The 18,161-nt window shown below is 37.8% G+C and overlaps 1 protein-coding gene across 1 annotated transcript in view; it reads left to right on the top strand.

Annotated features, from left to right (window-relative positions):
* The window catches only part of nalf1b (NALCN channel auxiliary factor 1b), a 121,537-nt gene extending 103,736 nt beyond the window's left edge, over nt 1-17,801 (top strand). The window contains exons 2-3 of the mRNA XM_004082001.5: nt 9,869-10,040; nt 11,483-17,801. Coding sequence (XP_004082049.1) covers nt 9,869-10,040; nt 11,483-11,784 — 474 coding nt within the window. The 3' untranslated portion in view covers nt 11,785-17,801. The remainder of the gene's footprint in view (nt 1-9,868; nt 10,041-11,482) is intronic.
* Nucleotides 17,802-18,161: the final 360 nt, after the last annotated feature.

Below are 18,161 nucleotides of genomic sequence, written 5' to 3'. Positions count from 1 at the left end.
AGCAACAACACTAAAAGACTGCACAAACTTGAAGAAATGCTGAATCCATGTGGTGTTGGAAAGATCAGAAAATGACTGTCCGACTCACACACATAAAAAACAAACATAAACATCAGGAAAACAACAAAATCTACCAATATCACAAGAATGCACAAGAACTTTTTGCACCTAATCAAAGGTCAATGTTTTTGTAGAGCACCATTTATGGGTAAATCCTAGAACGACAACAGAAATAAAACAATAAGGATTATCAATTTAATCCACGCCCTGTGCAAGCGACATTTGCACGTACCGGTAGTCAGTAAGGGGCCAATACTCAAACGTTACTAATGACTAGAGCAGGAGTGTCAAAATCCAGGCTTCAAGGGTCGGCGTCCAACAGGTTTTCCAACAAACATTCCATTGAAACTCCTTATTGGCTAAGCACACCTGATCCAGGTAATCAGCTGCAGAGAAGGCAGGATTTCTGGAAAACCAGCAGGAGGGCGGCCCTCGAGAGGCCTAGAGACACCCCTGGACTAGAGTGGGGCTTATGGGTACAGAACGATAACCTTGCTTGTCCGTAAGTGCACACAACCTAAATTAGCCACACGCGTGACAATCCAATGTGATGACGTCTCTTTTAAAATGTCAGCATCCAAATGCAATGTAATTCTTCCTATCTTATAATTCATTTGGTGAGAAAACTCTTAATCTTTTCAGTCTTAACATTAAAGTGACCTCACACAAATGTGTTCTAAATTTAAGTTTTCTTTTGTTTTTATCTTTCTCACCTGTATTAAAATAAAGAAAACATACAATCAGAAAGGGAGTTCCAGCTTTGCAAATGTGATTATAAACCTCTTTGAAAATTGTTTAAACCGCAGTTGAACTTTTTTTTCCAGTCTTTTTATGAAGCTACTTTATCAGACTCACACAGGGGGAACTGAATCTAACGCAGCACTGTTATGCACCCTTGTCCCGGGCCATTATTTATGACAAAAACATTTAAATGTGTGGAGGAGAACTCTAATTGAAGGGGTAGCCCAAACCCAGCGAACCGGGCAATGGCTGAATTATTTGTAATCCACCAGGCGGCTCCTAGGACTCTGCATTGTTAATGACTCTGCACTGTACTGCAGGTTGAAGGCGAGTGATTCACATTTGTTTGGGGTCCTGCCTGTCGCTGTCTGCCTGTCAGCAGTTTATTAGCAATCCTAGAAAACGCATGGCCAACCTGGACAAGGCACTGGCATCATCATTAGTCTAATTGTATTGAAGTAATCCAATTTAAAAGATAGCTGACTCTTGAATATCGTAGCCTGCCAACAAACCAGAGCAGAGGAAGGATGATAGAAATATTTAAAGCTAACATAAAGCTTTTAATGGCTCTTAAAGTATAACTGGAGAATTTCTATGGTAAAAGACAGTTTTCTTGTGTGAAACAGAAAAGTTTTTTGTTACATCACTGACTGTTTTGTGTTGCCAGGAAATGTCATTACTATATGGATACAGAAACAATAGAATTTTCCTCAAATTATTTAATTATTGATCAATTGTTTCCTCCTATTTATCTGGGTTGCTTTAGTTAAACATTCAGAGGATGTTGCTTAAAAAGAACATTTTTCAAGAACATGTCTCTGCTTGTCTTCCTCCTGAATCCTGTAGTCAGAGGATTCATTATTACAGTCCTAAAATAATGTTTTGTTTGGTCAGTGTAGTCAAAAACTGTGGCACGTTTTTTTTGTCTTTTTTTTAAATCATTGTAGTATCTAATTTGTATTTATAAAAACAACAAAGTTCACCTACTATTTTCAGAAGTTTTTGTTTTATTTTTCATTAATCACATTTTCCAACAGTATGGTTAAAGTTAAAGTCCCATTAGTTGAAATTTCCCAAACCTAGGTGTGTTAAATCTGTTCTCAGCATTGACCCATCCCCTGGGAGTTCACCGCTCCAGCTCCAGACAAAGCCTTGCTAAGGAACTATTTTAAAAAAGTCTTTATTCTAGTTTGAAAGATACTCGGGTAAACAACAGTCAACAAATACATTCATTTTGTTTAATTTATTTTTTTATTTGTCATATTTATAAGACTCGTAAGCCACTGCCCTCGGCGACTACTTCCAATGAAAAGTCTACGTAAACACGCGTTTTGGGCTTTCGCAGTAAAATCGCTTGCATTCACACATTGCTATGCAAGTTTTTAAGACCTTTTTCAGGCTATATGTACAAAATGAGCGGTCATTGAACATTTGTTGGATAATAAACTGGGTCAAACTTTAGCCAATCAGTGACTCCGATTTGGTAGTGACACGGGGAAACTCAGAGCGGTTTACCTGGTGAACCCAGATATAGTGGCGAGCCTGATGGTGTTTGTTTTTGTTTTTTAAATAAAAATAAACTTGGGCCGCTCACCTGACATGATGGTAATCCATTGAAAGGACCTCTTCCTCCGCTTCCAACTGCAGGTGGCGAACGTGCACCAGTAAGCAGTGGAAAAAGAAGACTAAGCCCCTCCTTGCCTGTCCAGTGTGAACACTATAGGTATAAATGCGTCCTCTTGAACAAACATCCGCTATGTTTGTGGCATTTTTAGAATATATTTCAGAATAGGAACATGTTAAGTGCCATCGTTGACACCCTCAACAAATAGGAATTTTGATTGGTGCCTAATAAAGCATAAAAAGTAATGAAACAAAAACAAGAGTAAGACATTCACACAACATAACGACAAATACAATAAGTCCATTGTGACACTACATTGTTGTTGTTTTTCCTAGAATATGCTGCACAACACCTGAAAAACACACAAACGTCTTTAAAATAGTCTTATTATAAAGGCTTTGTGAGAAATGAAAGCGTGCACAAAAGGTGATTCTCTCTAAGAAATTAGCAAAGTTGGGTTGTCAAGGAGTCGAAATTATCCCTTTTTAATCCTTTTATTTTTTATCTATTTTTAACTAAGAAATAAAAAAAGAACACTCTCCAATAAAGTAGAAGTTATGCATGAAAATGTTATTTCATAAATAAGGTGAAACTTATCTATTTTTAAAATTATCTCTCCAGAAAAACAGCAACTGAGCCTATTTAAACACATTTACAAAGCTAAATAAAACAGTCTTGAAATATTTCATAGTTTTTAACTCTCAAAATAGGAAACATGTTCAAGTTGAATCAGACTGCTTCTCAGAGATCAGATTGTTCATTCACAGTTTAAAATCATGAAATACTTTTACAGTTATTATGAATTTATTGGAAATGTACAAAAGTTTTACCATGCAAGGAACTAAATTCTTTGTTTTAATAGATGTATGATCTTTTTTACATCTTCCTTTCAGAAAGTTGTGGTTTTTAAAACACACATTTTTCACAAAGGTGCTGCTGAATGAAGGGTTGACAAAAAGGTTTCTTCTTGCTTCTTCCTTCCACTAAGAAAAAGTGTGAGAAAATTCTCGTCTTTGCAAGACTAAAAATGAGGAGCTTTTTGAGATGTGAAAGATAAGATTCGATAGTTTTATTTATCTAAAAAAAAAGCACTGACTCAGACTGAAGGTTTTGATTTTGTAAGAAACTTTTGGACGCAGTGAGAGTACAGAATCACGGAAAACGATACAAATCAATGCAGAAATAAAACATTTGAGCAATAATGAGTTTTATCGAAGTAATTCGTTTAGTCAAGTTTACTGTAAAGGGCAACTTGAGAGAACAGAGTGAAGCTGCAGTCTGCCAGCCAAGAAGAGACTAAAGTTCAGCTTCTAAGAACAGGAAGGCGGGAAAAATATTTAGAAGTCTGAAGTGAAGCATTTAGTTTTTAGCAGACAGATCAGTTCTTAATACTGCAGGGTTGGATGGCGCAGAAGTGCCTGCAGTTCCTGTCTTTATACACACCTGTGAAAAAAAAGAGTCTAAAAACAGCGAGACAAGCAAATCAACAGGAGAAGATAGCCAAGTTGATCTTGTGGAGATTCAATTGTTTCCAGTAAAAATACAGGTAAAAAACATTTGACAACTCAATAAATGAGAATCTCTGTAAATAAATAAATAAATAAAAGTTGATTAAGTGGTAGATATTTTTTAGAAAGCCAAAGTTTAAAAAAAAGACCTTTAATTGCTTTTTACCCCAAGTTGTTCAAGTTTACATTACTTCCATCTCCCTTCGATCCTCTGACCCTGTGCTTCCAAAAGGTTCACAGTAATATCTGTGGTACAAATGCTTCCAAAAGAGCCTCGTTTCTTAAAATTTATTTGCATTTGTTTTTTAGGCTTTGCTCAGTGCATTCTAAGAAACAAACGTATAAAAGGTTTAATCGTTTTACCTGAGATAAAAGGCAGGAAATACAAAATGAAAAATGAAAGAACATCAAATGTCAGAGTCCCAAGGCTTTCTTTTTCAGCTGCTGTCTTTCACATTGATTTTTTTAGTGTATTTGGCTTCCACTTTTCTGCAGAAGGTAACTTGAACCCCATCCCTCTTTGGTTTTTGAACATTGTTTTCATGTTTGAAACAAATTCAAATCTGAACAGACAAAACCTCATCACGTTCACACATCTTTTTGAGCTCAAACACAACATTATTTTTGACGTTCAAAAGGACATTTACTGTCAAAAGTTGGCTTCTAAAAAAAAACTCTGCAGATTTTGGGATAACAGTTTTTGATGAGTTAGGTGAGTTTAATATATATTTTTTTCTAATTTGCTTTCAATAATAGAAGTTTTCCATTTTTGCACGTCCTTTTCTTTAATTTTCTAAATCCTTCAAACAGAATGTCCCTTTATGCTTCCTGTAGTTTCTCATAACCTTTTGTTAGGTCTAAGGATCCTATAAATGATCACTATAGCAACCATGTTAAAGCCTCTAGTGTCTTCATTCTGTGTTCAGTCTTAACACCTTCTGCTGCTTCACAGACTGTACTTTTAAACTTTCCTGAACAGAGATTTTTAATCTCTACCTGTGCCACAAACCAACTCAGACCATGATAAATCCATCACCCTGCCTCCATTTTTTCCCAGATTTAATGGCTTTTTAGCTTCATTTCACTGATTCTGCGCCCTTCTTCCTGCTTTGTCTTGATTAAGTTTTAGAAATAGAAAATCTAAAATGATACCACACAATCTCCTGTAAACAGTTTAAGCTAAGATCATCCTGGACTTCAGGAAGAACAGCACAGATCCACCTCCACTCTACATCAACGGAAACTGTGTGGAGAGGGTCCACAGCAGAACGGTAAAGACAGAGCTGAGGATCATCGGCTCCCATCACTGAAGGACATCTACTAGTCACGCTGCCTCAGCAGCCCTTTGGAAGGAGGTACAGATCCATCAGAACCAGGACAACCAGACTAAGGAACAGCTTTTTTTCCACAGGCAATTACCATACGGAATACACACACTTCCACCAACTTCACCTCACTCTGACTTTTTACAATGCTAAATTACTGACTATTACATATGTGTGCAATAACTGACTTCTGTGCAATAACCGGGCCTCTGTGCAAAAACACACAACATTTATATGCTGCACTCATAGCAACTCAACCCATTCCATTCAATTTTGTCCATACATATTTAACATTTAACTTTTTTCTGTACAAATTGTACTTTTTTTTGTTAGAGATGAGAGTACAGTATTTTTATTTTATTTTATTTTATTCATCTCCATCACTCCAAGGCTGCTGCAATTTCACTGTATCACCATGTACAATGACAATAAAAAATTCTGATTCTGAGCTTGTTTGAGCTTCTCTCATTTGCCTTTTGAAATGTTTGACTGGCCTGTGAAGCAGCCGGAAATCTTTTTTGTGGTGGGTCACTATTTCAGCAGCAACATCAGCATAAACATCCTTTGTTTACACATCTGCACTCCCACACAGGCGCAGCAACACGACAACATTGGGGAGTGGCATGATTTGTGCTCTGGTTTTCTCTCAGATGATTAACTCACAGCAGGTGCTGGCTCGCCTGACAGTCCTCCGAGAGAGGCGGACACAGCAGCTAATTGCTTTATGTCCTAATACCGTACAGTGACTGGATCGGTTCATCATGTAACATCTTGTACATTTAGTATGAGTATTTGCTTTAAAAATTGAGAAGATCCGTAAAAGATGGTGTATGTCTGCACATCATTAATGTTTGAGTAATTTCACGTTGACCGCATCAAGCTGAGAGGGAACCTTAGCATAAAGACCCACACCGATGACAATTGTGTTTTGGTGTTTTGAGCATGTTCTTGTGACATTTTTCTGATAATGAAGGACATATATTAACCAGAAATAAAGATAAAAATAGCATTTTTGAGTAGTTCTTTGTTCAAATTGTTGTGAATCAGGAGTAGACAAAAAAATACAGTTAGAAAAAGAGCTTATCAGAGTTTTCAGCAATGGGGAAGGGAAGGGGGGTAGGCCCGCTCCGTACCAACAGTCCAGCCTACAACTCAGAATTTCTGAATAACTACAGCCATCCAATACCACAGGTTGTTTGTTTGTTTCTTCTTTCCCTTTTGACTAAAAACAAAATAATTACAATAAAAAAACACAGGGAAATTATTTTTCCAAAATTTTTCAGTTTTCAAGGTCAATATTTAATCAAATTTAGGCTGCAAACCTGTGGAATGGCTTTTTCTATGTAAAAGATTTTGCAAACAAGTGTTGCAAAAGATGCCTTAAAAAGCATTTAACTTTTGTTTTTTACTGTATATCATGTCTTTTGTCAATTGAAATTTGTCTTATTGTCTTACTTTCATGTTTTTTATATACACACACACACACGCACACACCTACACACATACACACGCACAACCAAATTGGATTTCATTAGTACTGTTTGTCATTGTCAAACTTACTTCATCACTTGTGACTTATCACTATTTTTTTTTTCTCCTTTATATAAAAGTCTCCATTTTTGAGTTACATTTGATAGAGGTGAATAAGCCTTCTGGGATTTCTTACTTTCCTTGCACTGCATTTCATTTTCTTTGATTGGTTTTCCTGCTGTGTTTTAATCGATTGAAAAAAAAAGTTAAAATAAACAGCATTCATGACAGGGAGGTTTTTAGCCACATATGTGACCTGTCCTCAATAAACCTATCTTTATTTGTAAATGGTCAAATGTACAGTATTTACAAACAAGCAGAGGAGACATGCTGCTGATTCAAGCTCAATTAGACATTTATAACTTTTCCATCCATGTCTGACTGAGTTCCAAAAAGATATCAGAGCAATCTCCACCAAAAAAAAAAAAAAAAAGAAGAAGTGAATTTTTTTTGGTGTGTGAAAACTTTATTGGACTGCAGCAGCATTCGTTAAAGTTCATCTGTGCAGTGATGTTTAGGAAGACAACAGCTTAAACATCTATTTCTGATTAACTGACGTCTTCTACGGTTCACTAATCAGCAAAAAAAAAAATCACTCAGAACGGCTCTGGCGGTGTTGATCTTACAGTTTCAAGCATGCAAGACAAATCCAGTACAATTATAGTCGTTTTCCAAAAAATATATATATTATGCTCTAATATTAAGAGTCTTTCTGGACTTAAATGAACCAGAAGCTCCATTTTACACAGTGTAAGAAATAATGTGTGACATTCCTCATTTATCTTTAAATACTCAGCAGGAGTTAGATCCTGGATTGAGGAAAATAATCTATATTTTAACACTTTTTGTGTTTTATTGAGTGCGGTCCACTTCATTCATCATTTAGCAGACGTGAATTTCTGTCCCGTATGAAAAATCCCTGAAATTTTGCTTTGGATTGTTCCCCAAATATTCAAATCCTTCTGTTTAGCCATTAGATACTGGTGGGGAAAAAGAAAAAAAAAACTATCAATAGCTGAAGATGAGAATAAACTCATTATTAGTTCATAAATCCTGCTCAACAGAGCAACGGCTGCATTTTACCAGTGAGCAAATGTAAACACAGAAATCTTGCCCCGCCTCATTACTCCAATATACATTCAGTGAATTTGCACAAGATAATTGCATGCTTTGAGAATACAGGGCAAAGAAAGAATAGAATAGAATGAAAACTATACAGATCCCATGGATGGAACTGCAGTTTTCCAGCAGCTTTCTCAATAAGAGCTAAATAAATCGGATTGGCTTTGCAGATTCTGATCTGCATCCCAGTTTATTCTGTGAACGCATGAGCAGAATATGAAACAAGGCAGATTATATTTGAAGAAGAAATCCTGCATTTGTAGGTAAAGTGAAGAAACTGATGGGAACTGGCAGCTTTTGTTCAGTCCTACATCTGCATTAGCATACTTGTCCACTTGTTCATGTTGTTGTATTTTTGATACCTGTACAGAAAAATCCAAGCATTGATTGTTGTCCTTTACAAATGCAGATTGAATTTTTGTTCAGATCTTTAACCCTCTCGTTTCTCATTCTTTGGTGACTTGATGCATGCTTTAAACACAGAAATGATTACATTTAATTAACACAGAAAAAAATGAATGGGCTTCAGGATGTTGCAGTGGTTAGTTAGCGCTTTAACCTCACGGAGAGAATGCTTTGGTTCAAAGACCAACTGGATCCTTTCTGTGTTGGAGTTTTCATTATTTATCCAGCTTCAGTCCAAAAACAAGCTCCACAGGTTAATTGGTGTCTCTAAATTGTCCCCAATTGTCCCCAGATGTGCATGTGGCCCTGCACCAGACTGGTGACCTATTCAAGGTAAACTCCAACGTCACCTTTGCCAAACAGTTGCCAGGATGGGCTTCAGCAACTCTGTACCTCAAAAGGGATTCAGCCGGTTCTGAAGATGGATGGAAGTAAATAAATAAAGTTGACAAGATGAAATATGCAGTCGTTTTTTCTCGTACCTTCTCTGGAGAAATATATTTTACTGTGTTGTTTTGAGCTATTTCACGATTGTGCGAAAAGGGCATTCTTGAACACACAATTTGCATTCGATGTTAACACTGGACTGTCGCTACCTGACACTAGTACACGCTTAGAAGAGGCTTGATGGGAAATGCTAAAGCAGGGCAAATCTTGCTCTAGGCTCTTTCACAGATCCATTCAGATAAATGTAAGACTTGCTGTCATATAATTTGGACTGAGCACAAACCGCAGTTAATTTCTCCTTCATGATCAATTTTCAAACAGTTGTCACTTTTGTATTTGTAAAGAACCTAAACATCTACGCTACCTATACATCACAACCAATGCGAGTCCTTGATCGGTCAAATTTCAATAGGTTTAATTTTTGTAGGTAAATCCCCAAAAAGTGACATGAAGACTTGCGTAGCGACGCAGGAGTTTTCCATACAGAGAATATATGTGTGTTTACGTAGACTTTTCATTAAAAGTGGTCTCTTGAACGCGCATTTCCAAGCCCAGTGTCAACGTAGCATAACACCAGGAGATGTCACCGGCGACCCCTGAGTATCAAACATTCTTTGACATACCTGAAATCTTTGTCCATTCACGCAAATATCAAGAATAAGCTGATTCTGTCATGAAGATGATATACGTCGATGGCATTAACACCTCATTACTGTAAAGTGTTGCAAATCAGCGCAGAAATGCTTTTCTGTGCTTCAGAATCACTGGAATTATGTTAATGGTGTAAACAGTTAAAGAAATACTGTAGTCAAAACAACACTAGAGCTAAAGCTCTGGCTTTAAAGGGGCTAATAAACTACTAACACACAACAATTGTAAGATAATCAGCAAAGAGAAATTATTTCAGGGTACACTTTTATTTTATGTTTATTCACCTACAAGAAGTTTCTGTTGTCAAAAACCAGGATTTTTCCTCGCCAATCGTTCATTGTGGGGTCATGAGGGTGGACACACGGTGTGAACCTACACACTCATGAGCCTGTTTCCCCGCAAAGTGACTCTCTCTAACTCATCAATGTCCTGTCACCTTTCTGTCTTCCACCCAGATGGTTTATAAGCCCTGGCTGTGTTCTCAGTACTTCCAGACCACCCAAATGCACTGCAGCAACCGAATCCCCTGTGGCCAGTACTGCCTGGAGGTGCAGCAGCGGTGCCCCTTCATCTTGCCTGACAATGATGACCTTATTCATGGAGGAAGCCCCAGTTTTATATGCACAGGTAAGGATATTTGTCCCGTATAAATCCAGTTTATACTTTATACTATAATGCGAAATGTGACAAGCTGATGACAATTGGAATTTTACACCCGTACTACAATCATGTGGATACCGCGCCATGTAATCTTTACCTATTTTGAGCGGGTAGAATATGCAATGCCAGAGCAAACTCAATCCAGAAAATCGTGTCTTTTTAAGGCTGTCAATTATACAACTAAATTGAAGAAGCTAGAAAAAACATATTGCACATCTTGCACTGGAGAATGTGTTGCCTGCTTCTGTTTGGTGGGCAAACATACCACTTCCTCCTCTGCCTGATCACGGACCAGCACATTCGCCAATGCAGCAAGTGTATGAGAAAGTTGTTTCCCATGTTGAAAATACCATCAACTGAAGCTCTGGAGACTATTGTACAAGAGAGACAAATTAATAAGGAGTTCGCCACATTTATTGCAGAAAGTCGCAAGCAAAACCGGCTAACCTAAGTATGAACTAGACTGCACGACTGAAGTAGGGGCGCAATACGATTAATGGGATGGCCTTGAAACCGGACATAATTCAAGTGTTTTCGTCTGAGCAGAAGTCCGAGCAATTGGACTGAAGTTTTTTTGTTTGTAGACAAAGGGATAAAGAACATTAGTTCCTCAAATCCTGAAATTCTGAGTCATGGGCTCCTTTAAGCCCCTCAGCTCAGACACAGTTTTTACTCTCCTCTTCTTTGTTCCCTCTCATTTTTGGTGACATGGGCTTGAAGCCCAGAGATTGCGGCAGCAGGAGAAGTTTCAAGTTACCGATGAATTCATTGCTGCTTCTCGCATAACCAGGGGGCATCTGCACAAAGCAAAAAAATGCTACTGACACAAGTTGTTTTGTAGTTCAAATTTGAGACACATCACTTTGCTTGAATGACTTTTGAAGTCAAGTCAGAAAGAAATTTGAGGTAAATTGTAATTTTGGTTGCTGGCTGAGGAACAGGACATGCTCCATTGACCAATATTGATGAAAGCAGCATCAGGACAAATTTAGCTCCCCTCATTGTGCACAGGGGAGGTGAGGCGCCTCTTCTTTTCCTCACTGTTGCTACCACCTTGTGGTGATAGAAAAGCTTTGCATTTTTATTACAAACCCTGGCCAGAAATTTTTGTTTACAAAAAGATAACTAGTTAAACTTAGGAAAATTAGTCATGAATTGACTGGAAAATGGAAAAAAAAACTGAGATGGTATAGAAATACATACGTGTATACAACACATATATCTCCATATACATCCACCGTGCACATGTAAATGATGCCATCATAATTAATAGACATATTTGCACTTATGCATACAATAAATCACAAATTGAACCCATTAAATATGAAGTTTGCCTGATAGTTTGACCCTTGATGTTCATTGTCTCCATTGTTTTATCTTCACATCACCATATGCATGTTTCCTTCCAGGGCTGCTGGAGGACCATCCATCAGGTGTAGATCCAGATGCAAAGTGCTGTGATGTAAGGTGGGACTTGAAAGCAGACAACCGTTCCAGGGGGACCCTAAAAAGAACTCACCCTCCATGCCAGCACCGTACCTCCCTCAGCTCATCGGCAGCCTGCAGACTGTGTAACAGCCGGCTCAAACTCTGCCTGCTGGTCCTTGTCCTCCTACACACTGTTGCCAGCCTCACTGCATCCCACAATGCAACAGGACTGGGTCTCCCCGCCATCTCGCCTCTGGAGGAGAGCCCTGCCAACGAGGAGTGATGGAGCTGCCAGGAGGATGCGGGTTTGTTGCGGTGGGGGATCCCCTCACCATGGCAACCGTTGTGGAAAAATACAGCAGCAGTTGTGCGGTTGGCAGGAGCTGTGTGCCTGTGGACGTTCAAAAACACTTTCTGGCAGGAGGAAATCGTGGAACGCTTTGAGACGAAAGACGCATGAATCAATCAAAACAAATAAGGAACTAAACAGACATACAGAGGGATTCAGTCCCTCAGATTGGAGAAGAGGACAATACCACAGCCTTTGTTGAGAGAGAAGGTCAGCTTTCCCGACGGCTGAGTTTTTCTCACTACATGTTTTTACACTGTGTTCCAATTATTGGTTTTTGTTGCACTGGCTGACTATGGAGTAACACAATCATGTTCCCTTTCTTATGCCCATCTCGTCTTTGTTTCTGGAGGAAGAACTTGCTCTCTAAATAGTAGGATGTGTAAAAAATTGAACTAACTGCAAGTTTGTATGCATGTGTGGGAGTGAATTCATTTACTGGGATTTGCTGTGTGTGTGTGCGTGTGTGTGTGCATCTGGGTGAGTCTTTGCACGTGTGTATGTGTCTCTGAGATAATGAGCGCATGTTACTGTCCTAAACGTCTACCTAAGAGGCTGGTGGTTTCGTGGAAACCCCCTCAGATGTCACTCAGCCCCTCCAGCTCGTTATCCTCAGTCCAATTAAAACATCACCAGGGTTTGATGGCGCCCCTGAGTTGGTGAGTGTAGTGTGAGTCCACACAACATCTTGCGTGTCACACAGGTTTCATTTTCAGTTTCATTTGACAATATTAAACAATTTTAAACATGTTAAGGAACATGTTGACTGTATATGAGAACCGGATCATGTGACCCCTCCCAGTGGCGTTCCAAACAAGGAAGTTATGACCCATAGCCCATAGTCTTCTGTAGAGAAATTTCCGTCACTATATTTGTCAGAATAACAATTCTTGCTCTGCTATTTCTTTACATATATTTGTATAGTTATTCAAGTTATATACCATCCAATCAGATGCCTCAATAAAGGCATGTGGTCCGTGGCCTTCCAACAAGCTCCCTCTTGATTGTTTAGAGCGGCTCCCACAGAAACAATAACTAAAAAACTGTATAGTGCGGGACTCTATTGTCCCCTGGATTTTAAAAGCAATTCAAACATTATTTGTTGTTGTTTTTTAAATAGGAATTATGACGCCACTGATTTCATGAAGTGAAAATCTATTCAATACAAGCATTTTACGACAACAATTTATGAATCCACTGTGTTCTGATGATGAAAGTGTTGATGGTTTATTTAGAGAACAAAGGAAAACACATTTTTCCACAAAAAAATGGTTCAAACACAATGCATTGTGGTCTATATTCACCAATCTAGTGAGAGTCTGTGCACTTCGCTGAGACTTCTGGGAAATTTCTAGGGCACTCGATTTTGAAATTGTAGAGTCAAACAGCCCTGTAACGCCAAACGCACTGTATAGTGCACTATGTAGTGCGTAGTGAAAGAATTCGGACTTCCCCTTAGACTGATCTGGACCAATCACTACATACTGACAACATCTGGTTCCAACATCGTGGAGTCCGTAATGCAAAAAAAAAATAGACTGAATGGATTTAATTAGGTTAAAGCCTGAAATAAGCCATTTTTTTATTGGTGGTGTCACACTCACTGGCTCCAATTCTCATATACAGTCAATGGATCAAACCATCTCTGTATTCTAGCATCAATAAAAAAGGAAAACAGCCGGCTCTCAGGAAGTGTTTCTCCAAAGTCGCCAACATCTTAAGTGTTTTCCACCCGATCCTGCTTTGTGATTATGATGTAACCATGCAGCACTGTTAAAACGAAGTCCAATGAATGGAGAAAAACAAACGAAACAAGATAAACACCCATTTTATTTCAAGTTAGAATGAAACAAAACTCATCTGGAACATATGAAACGTCTTTTGGAGATTTTACTTTATGGTTCAGACAGTCTTTAAATCCCTTTGCTTTATTATAAAAGTATCAGGTTTAGAAAATCCAGTTTATTAGGCTCACCAAAACTACCTTTTGAGGGATTTCACAGACAGCCTTTGGTTAAATCTTGCATTTGTCTTCTATTGTATGTAAACTCAGTTTGCACGAGTCATGCTGGTCTTTCTCATTTCATCGTAGGAACTAAGAAAAGATTGAAAAACATGCAGTTACCTTTAGAACTTACTATTCAGAAAAAAAGTATCCCACCATTTTTTTTCCTTTAATACCCCAAACTCACAACAAAATAGAAAGATTTATCTCCCAGTGATGAAAGTCTTGGACACTTGTATTTCTATCTCAGAGAAGATAGGAGATCCAAGAACAGATCTGTTTCACCATATTTTGAATTTTTGAAATAAACTTTTTTTGTTTGACCTTTACTTGCTTAAACCCTCAGTCTGTACTCGACCCACAGAAAGTTGTCCAGCTTTTTGTTAAACGAAAAGCTATCCAATTTACTTTAACTCCAATTTACCCCAAATAACCGCATGAAAAAACTTACAATCCTGGAATATTCTTTGAGCTTACCCTTCATGTTAACATGTTTAACTTCCTCAGGCCTGATTGTTTTTTTTAGGTGAAATTGAAAATTTAATTAAATTAAAAACCCGCATTTTGCATGTTTTTTAAACATTTTACCAAGAAAAAAAGGTGCATGTCACTCAGTTGGCTTCAAAAAAGAGAATTATAGTTCTATAAACAATAAAAAAAACATTACAAGCATAAAACAATAATATATGAACAGAACGTGCTCTCAAGAGGTCTAAACATTTTTCTATTCACATTTTTCAAATGGTTGTTTTAAGAAATTCAGTAAAAAGGAATTTTAATGATCATTTAATTAACCAGGCAAATTAAACAGGTGAAGTTTAGTTTGAAGAAGTAAATATCCTATCTCTTTTAGAAAAAAACTATACAAAGAAAACTTTATTTCTAACGAAAAGGGATATGTTCTGCTTTTAATACTAAGCTAATGCATTCACACAGTTTCTTTTATTTTCTTGCAAATGCAAAACAATGCAGAATTTCTTTTTAGGTTTAATAACAGCATACCATTTGATTTTTTTTTAAAAAAAACAATGCTTTACTATCAGCATATTAGTTCAATAAAGCATGTAGCTTTAAAAATGTTGCCAAAAGCCAAACTAAATTGGGTTACAAAAAACTTTTAATGTTACTTTAAAAAAAAAAGAATTAAAAATGGTAAAAAAAAGTGAACATTGCCTAACCTGAATTCTATCACTACAACTACACTGTTGGCTACATCAATATCTGTAGAGACATGTTGTATTCTGGAAGGCACTAAGGTGATAAAAAAAATGTATTGAGTTTATAAACATAGGAAATTCTAACTGAAAGGTTAAAACTGCCTTTCTTTTTCCCATTCGATCCATATTTAGCCCCTGTGGTGCGTTTACTGTCTCCTTATTTTCTCTAAAAAAAACATTTAGGCTCCATTACAAAAAGGGCTTTCAAAGAAGTAAAAAAACATAACCAATCACAGAATCTCTGACATTCGCTGTTCATTCCAGTCAAAAATGATTCCGACAACTTTCATCCAAAAAGGCACAGCTGTTACTGGAGACCAGGAACAGAGAGAAACAGATGAAAATTGTGTCATCATGTCTGTATGCACCCAACCAGCTTTGTTTATTTTGTAAACGTCGATGAGTGATCAGAAAGAAATGGTGTGATCTCAAGGGCTGATTTCTACTTCGGTTGCTGGTTTGATTTCCTGTCTCTCTGACAGCTGTTAGGTCAGGTACCTGCTAAAAACAATGTTGCTGTATGCACTGTACTCCACTCTCTGTTTAATGATTAGAGATGTCCAGCCCAGTGTCTGATGTCATGAACATTTTGGTATACAGCTTGCGTGGCGATTTCTAAATAGCCAGTTTCTGACTTAAAAAAAACAATAAAAAAATTGATATTGGGTTTTTCTTTTGCTGATTCTAACACCCCCTCATTCCCACTCCCCTCTGTTCATCTCTGGAAACAGGAAACTGAGCGGATGCCTGCTCTTAGTCACAGATACATGCTGCTGTACCAGTATCCACCAAAAGATGGAGCTGTTTTTATTTCTTTGAGATCATTTGTGCTGCTGCAAGCCTCCAACACAAGGACGGCCAGTTACACACCGACCAGGATGGATGAGCTGTTGCTACTCTGCCCATTTCTTTGTGCGCTATGTGTTTGTGCCATTGTACTGTTTGCTTCTGTTGCCACAGCTGTTTTACACCTCATCGGAGATGCAATTAACTTTGAACCAACTGATGCCGTCTTTCCACAGAAAGAGAGGAACCCGCCACTTTCACTGCAATGTTTACCGCCTCACCCAAACAGGCCGGGATTTCCCTCATCCCAACAAAATGCAACAGAGCATCCAAGAATGAAGTGCACAAAGACCTGTGAAAAATAATGAAGTCAGACGCATTTATGACTGTATATGAAAACTTGAATGAGAGACTCCTCCCCCCTCGCATTCTAAACAGGAAGTACCTGCAGGCTCCTAGAAGCCATAATCCCATAAACCCTTTTGGAGAAATTAGCAGCCAATACATTTTTTTACATTTTCTTGCTAATCCTCTTATTTTCATGAAATGTTTTTCTTTAGTGCAAGTTATAAGTTATAAATTGGCCAATGTAATGTATGTGTATAGTATACGTTTGAAACATTTCATTGACATATTTCATAGCCTGTGGCCGTCCAACAAGCTCCTTCCTGATTGGCTAGAGCGGTTGCCATAGACACAATGACTCGACTCGGACCAATCACTGCTAATTGATGTCGTCTGGCTCCAACGTGGCGTTGAAATCACCAAAAATGGCAACTGAATTGATTTTGTTTGGTAGAAGCCAGAACTAAGTCATTTTCTATGGGGGACGTCACACTCAGTCACTCCAGTTCTGATATACAGTCTATGGTCAGAGTTCATAAGAGATAGTATTAGGAGAAAACAACTATGCCCAAACACACGGGCCAAACTCCACATAAAAGAAAAGTAACCTCTTTCTTCAAAGTCATTTCACGCTTTTCTGATCCGTGTCAGCAGGGAAACCCGTACCTGAAGTCATCCATACGTGTTTGCTGAAGCTGCATGGGTGAAATAGCAAATGTGTTGGTCAAAACACCCTCCCAGACATTTCTGCACCCCAGGTTGAATAATTTAGCTGCTGTACTTCTGCAAAACTGAATTTGGTTTGAGTTAAAAATGCAGGCATGCACGACTTGTCTATTTCATTTTTAAATAATGAACAAATTGTGCTGCATTCTAGAGATTCGGTCAGACCACTGATAAAGGTCTGTTGCTCTCACATTTATGCTTTATAAAACACAAAAACAAATTGTTTTTCCGCTTCACATGCAGACTATGAATGCCTCTTTCACTCTTCCACATACCCAAACTTTCTCCTCTTTGGCTCTGTTTCTATTGGTCTTGACAATAGTTGCGTTCTCTATCCTGTGGATCTATGCAGAAGAACATTCTTTATTTTTATTTTTGGTTGTAAATATGTTTGCCAGTTTGCTGAACAAAATGTTTTTTCTCTTTTGTGTATTTTCAGTTTCATGCTGTTACCCTCCTCTTCTCCTTATTTTATCTGAAGGTCTGAAATCACTCAAAGGGAGTCTGTGGCAAAGTTTGACCAATGAACTTGTCCTCAGTTTCACAACCTTGTTGTGAAATGTTGTGGTTTTGTCGCACGTGTGTGTGTGCGTGTGAAAGAAAGGCTTATCCTACAACAGATGAAAAGGGGTCAAAGGCATTTAAAAGTATCATTGCGATTATAATTATTATGATTACTACTATAATACCAGTATATTGTAATATTATAGATGCTTTAGTTCAAGTAACTTATTTAATTTTTTTACAAAGAACTTTGATGAAATGATTTATAAAACTGTCTCACAAGTCACGATCTTTTGGAAAACTATGACAACTACAGGTACAATGCATAAATTGTGTTCTGATGAAAATAAATACAGACATATAATCTGTTTATCTGAAGTGTTTTTGTGTCACCAGACTTCATTTTCATTTCATCCAAAGCAGAGGAAATATTCACGTAAAAAAGTTGAGGGTAGATACAAAAATACAACTTAATAAATGGTGTATATAACACTTTTCCACCTTGTTTTAAGGCCCAAACTGCTTTACAGTCACAGTCCCTTTCACCCATGCGCACACATTCACACACAGTTAGCGGCTCCAATCCCTTACATGGCACCAATCTAAACCACTAGGAGCAGTGTGGAGTTTAGTGTGTTGCCCAAGAGTACTTCGACACAGGGGCAGACAAACTGGGAATTGAAGCTGCACTCTTCTGATAGAATAGAATAGAATAGAATAGAATAGAA

The sequence above is a fragment of the Oryzias latipes genome, chromosome 21 (assembly GCF_053564925.1).
Source record: "Oryzias latipes strain Hd-rR chromosome 21, Olatipes_Hd-rR_3.1".
Classification (NCBI taxonomy): Eukaryota; Metazoa; Chordata; class Actinopteri; order Beloniformes; family Adrianichthyidae; genus Oryzias; species Oryzias latipes.
This window is presented reverse-complemented; position numbering and strand designations above follow the sequence as displayed.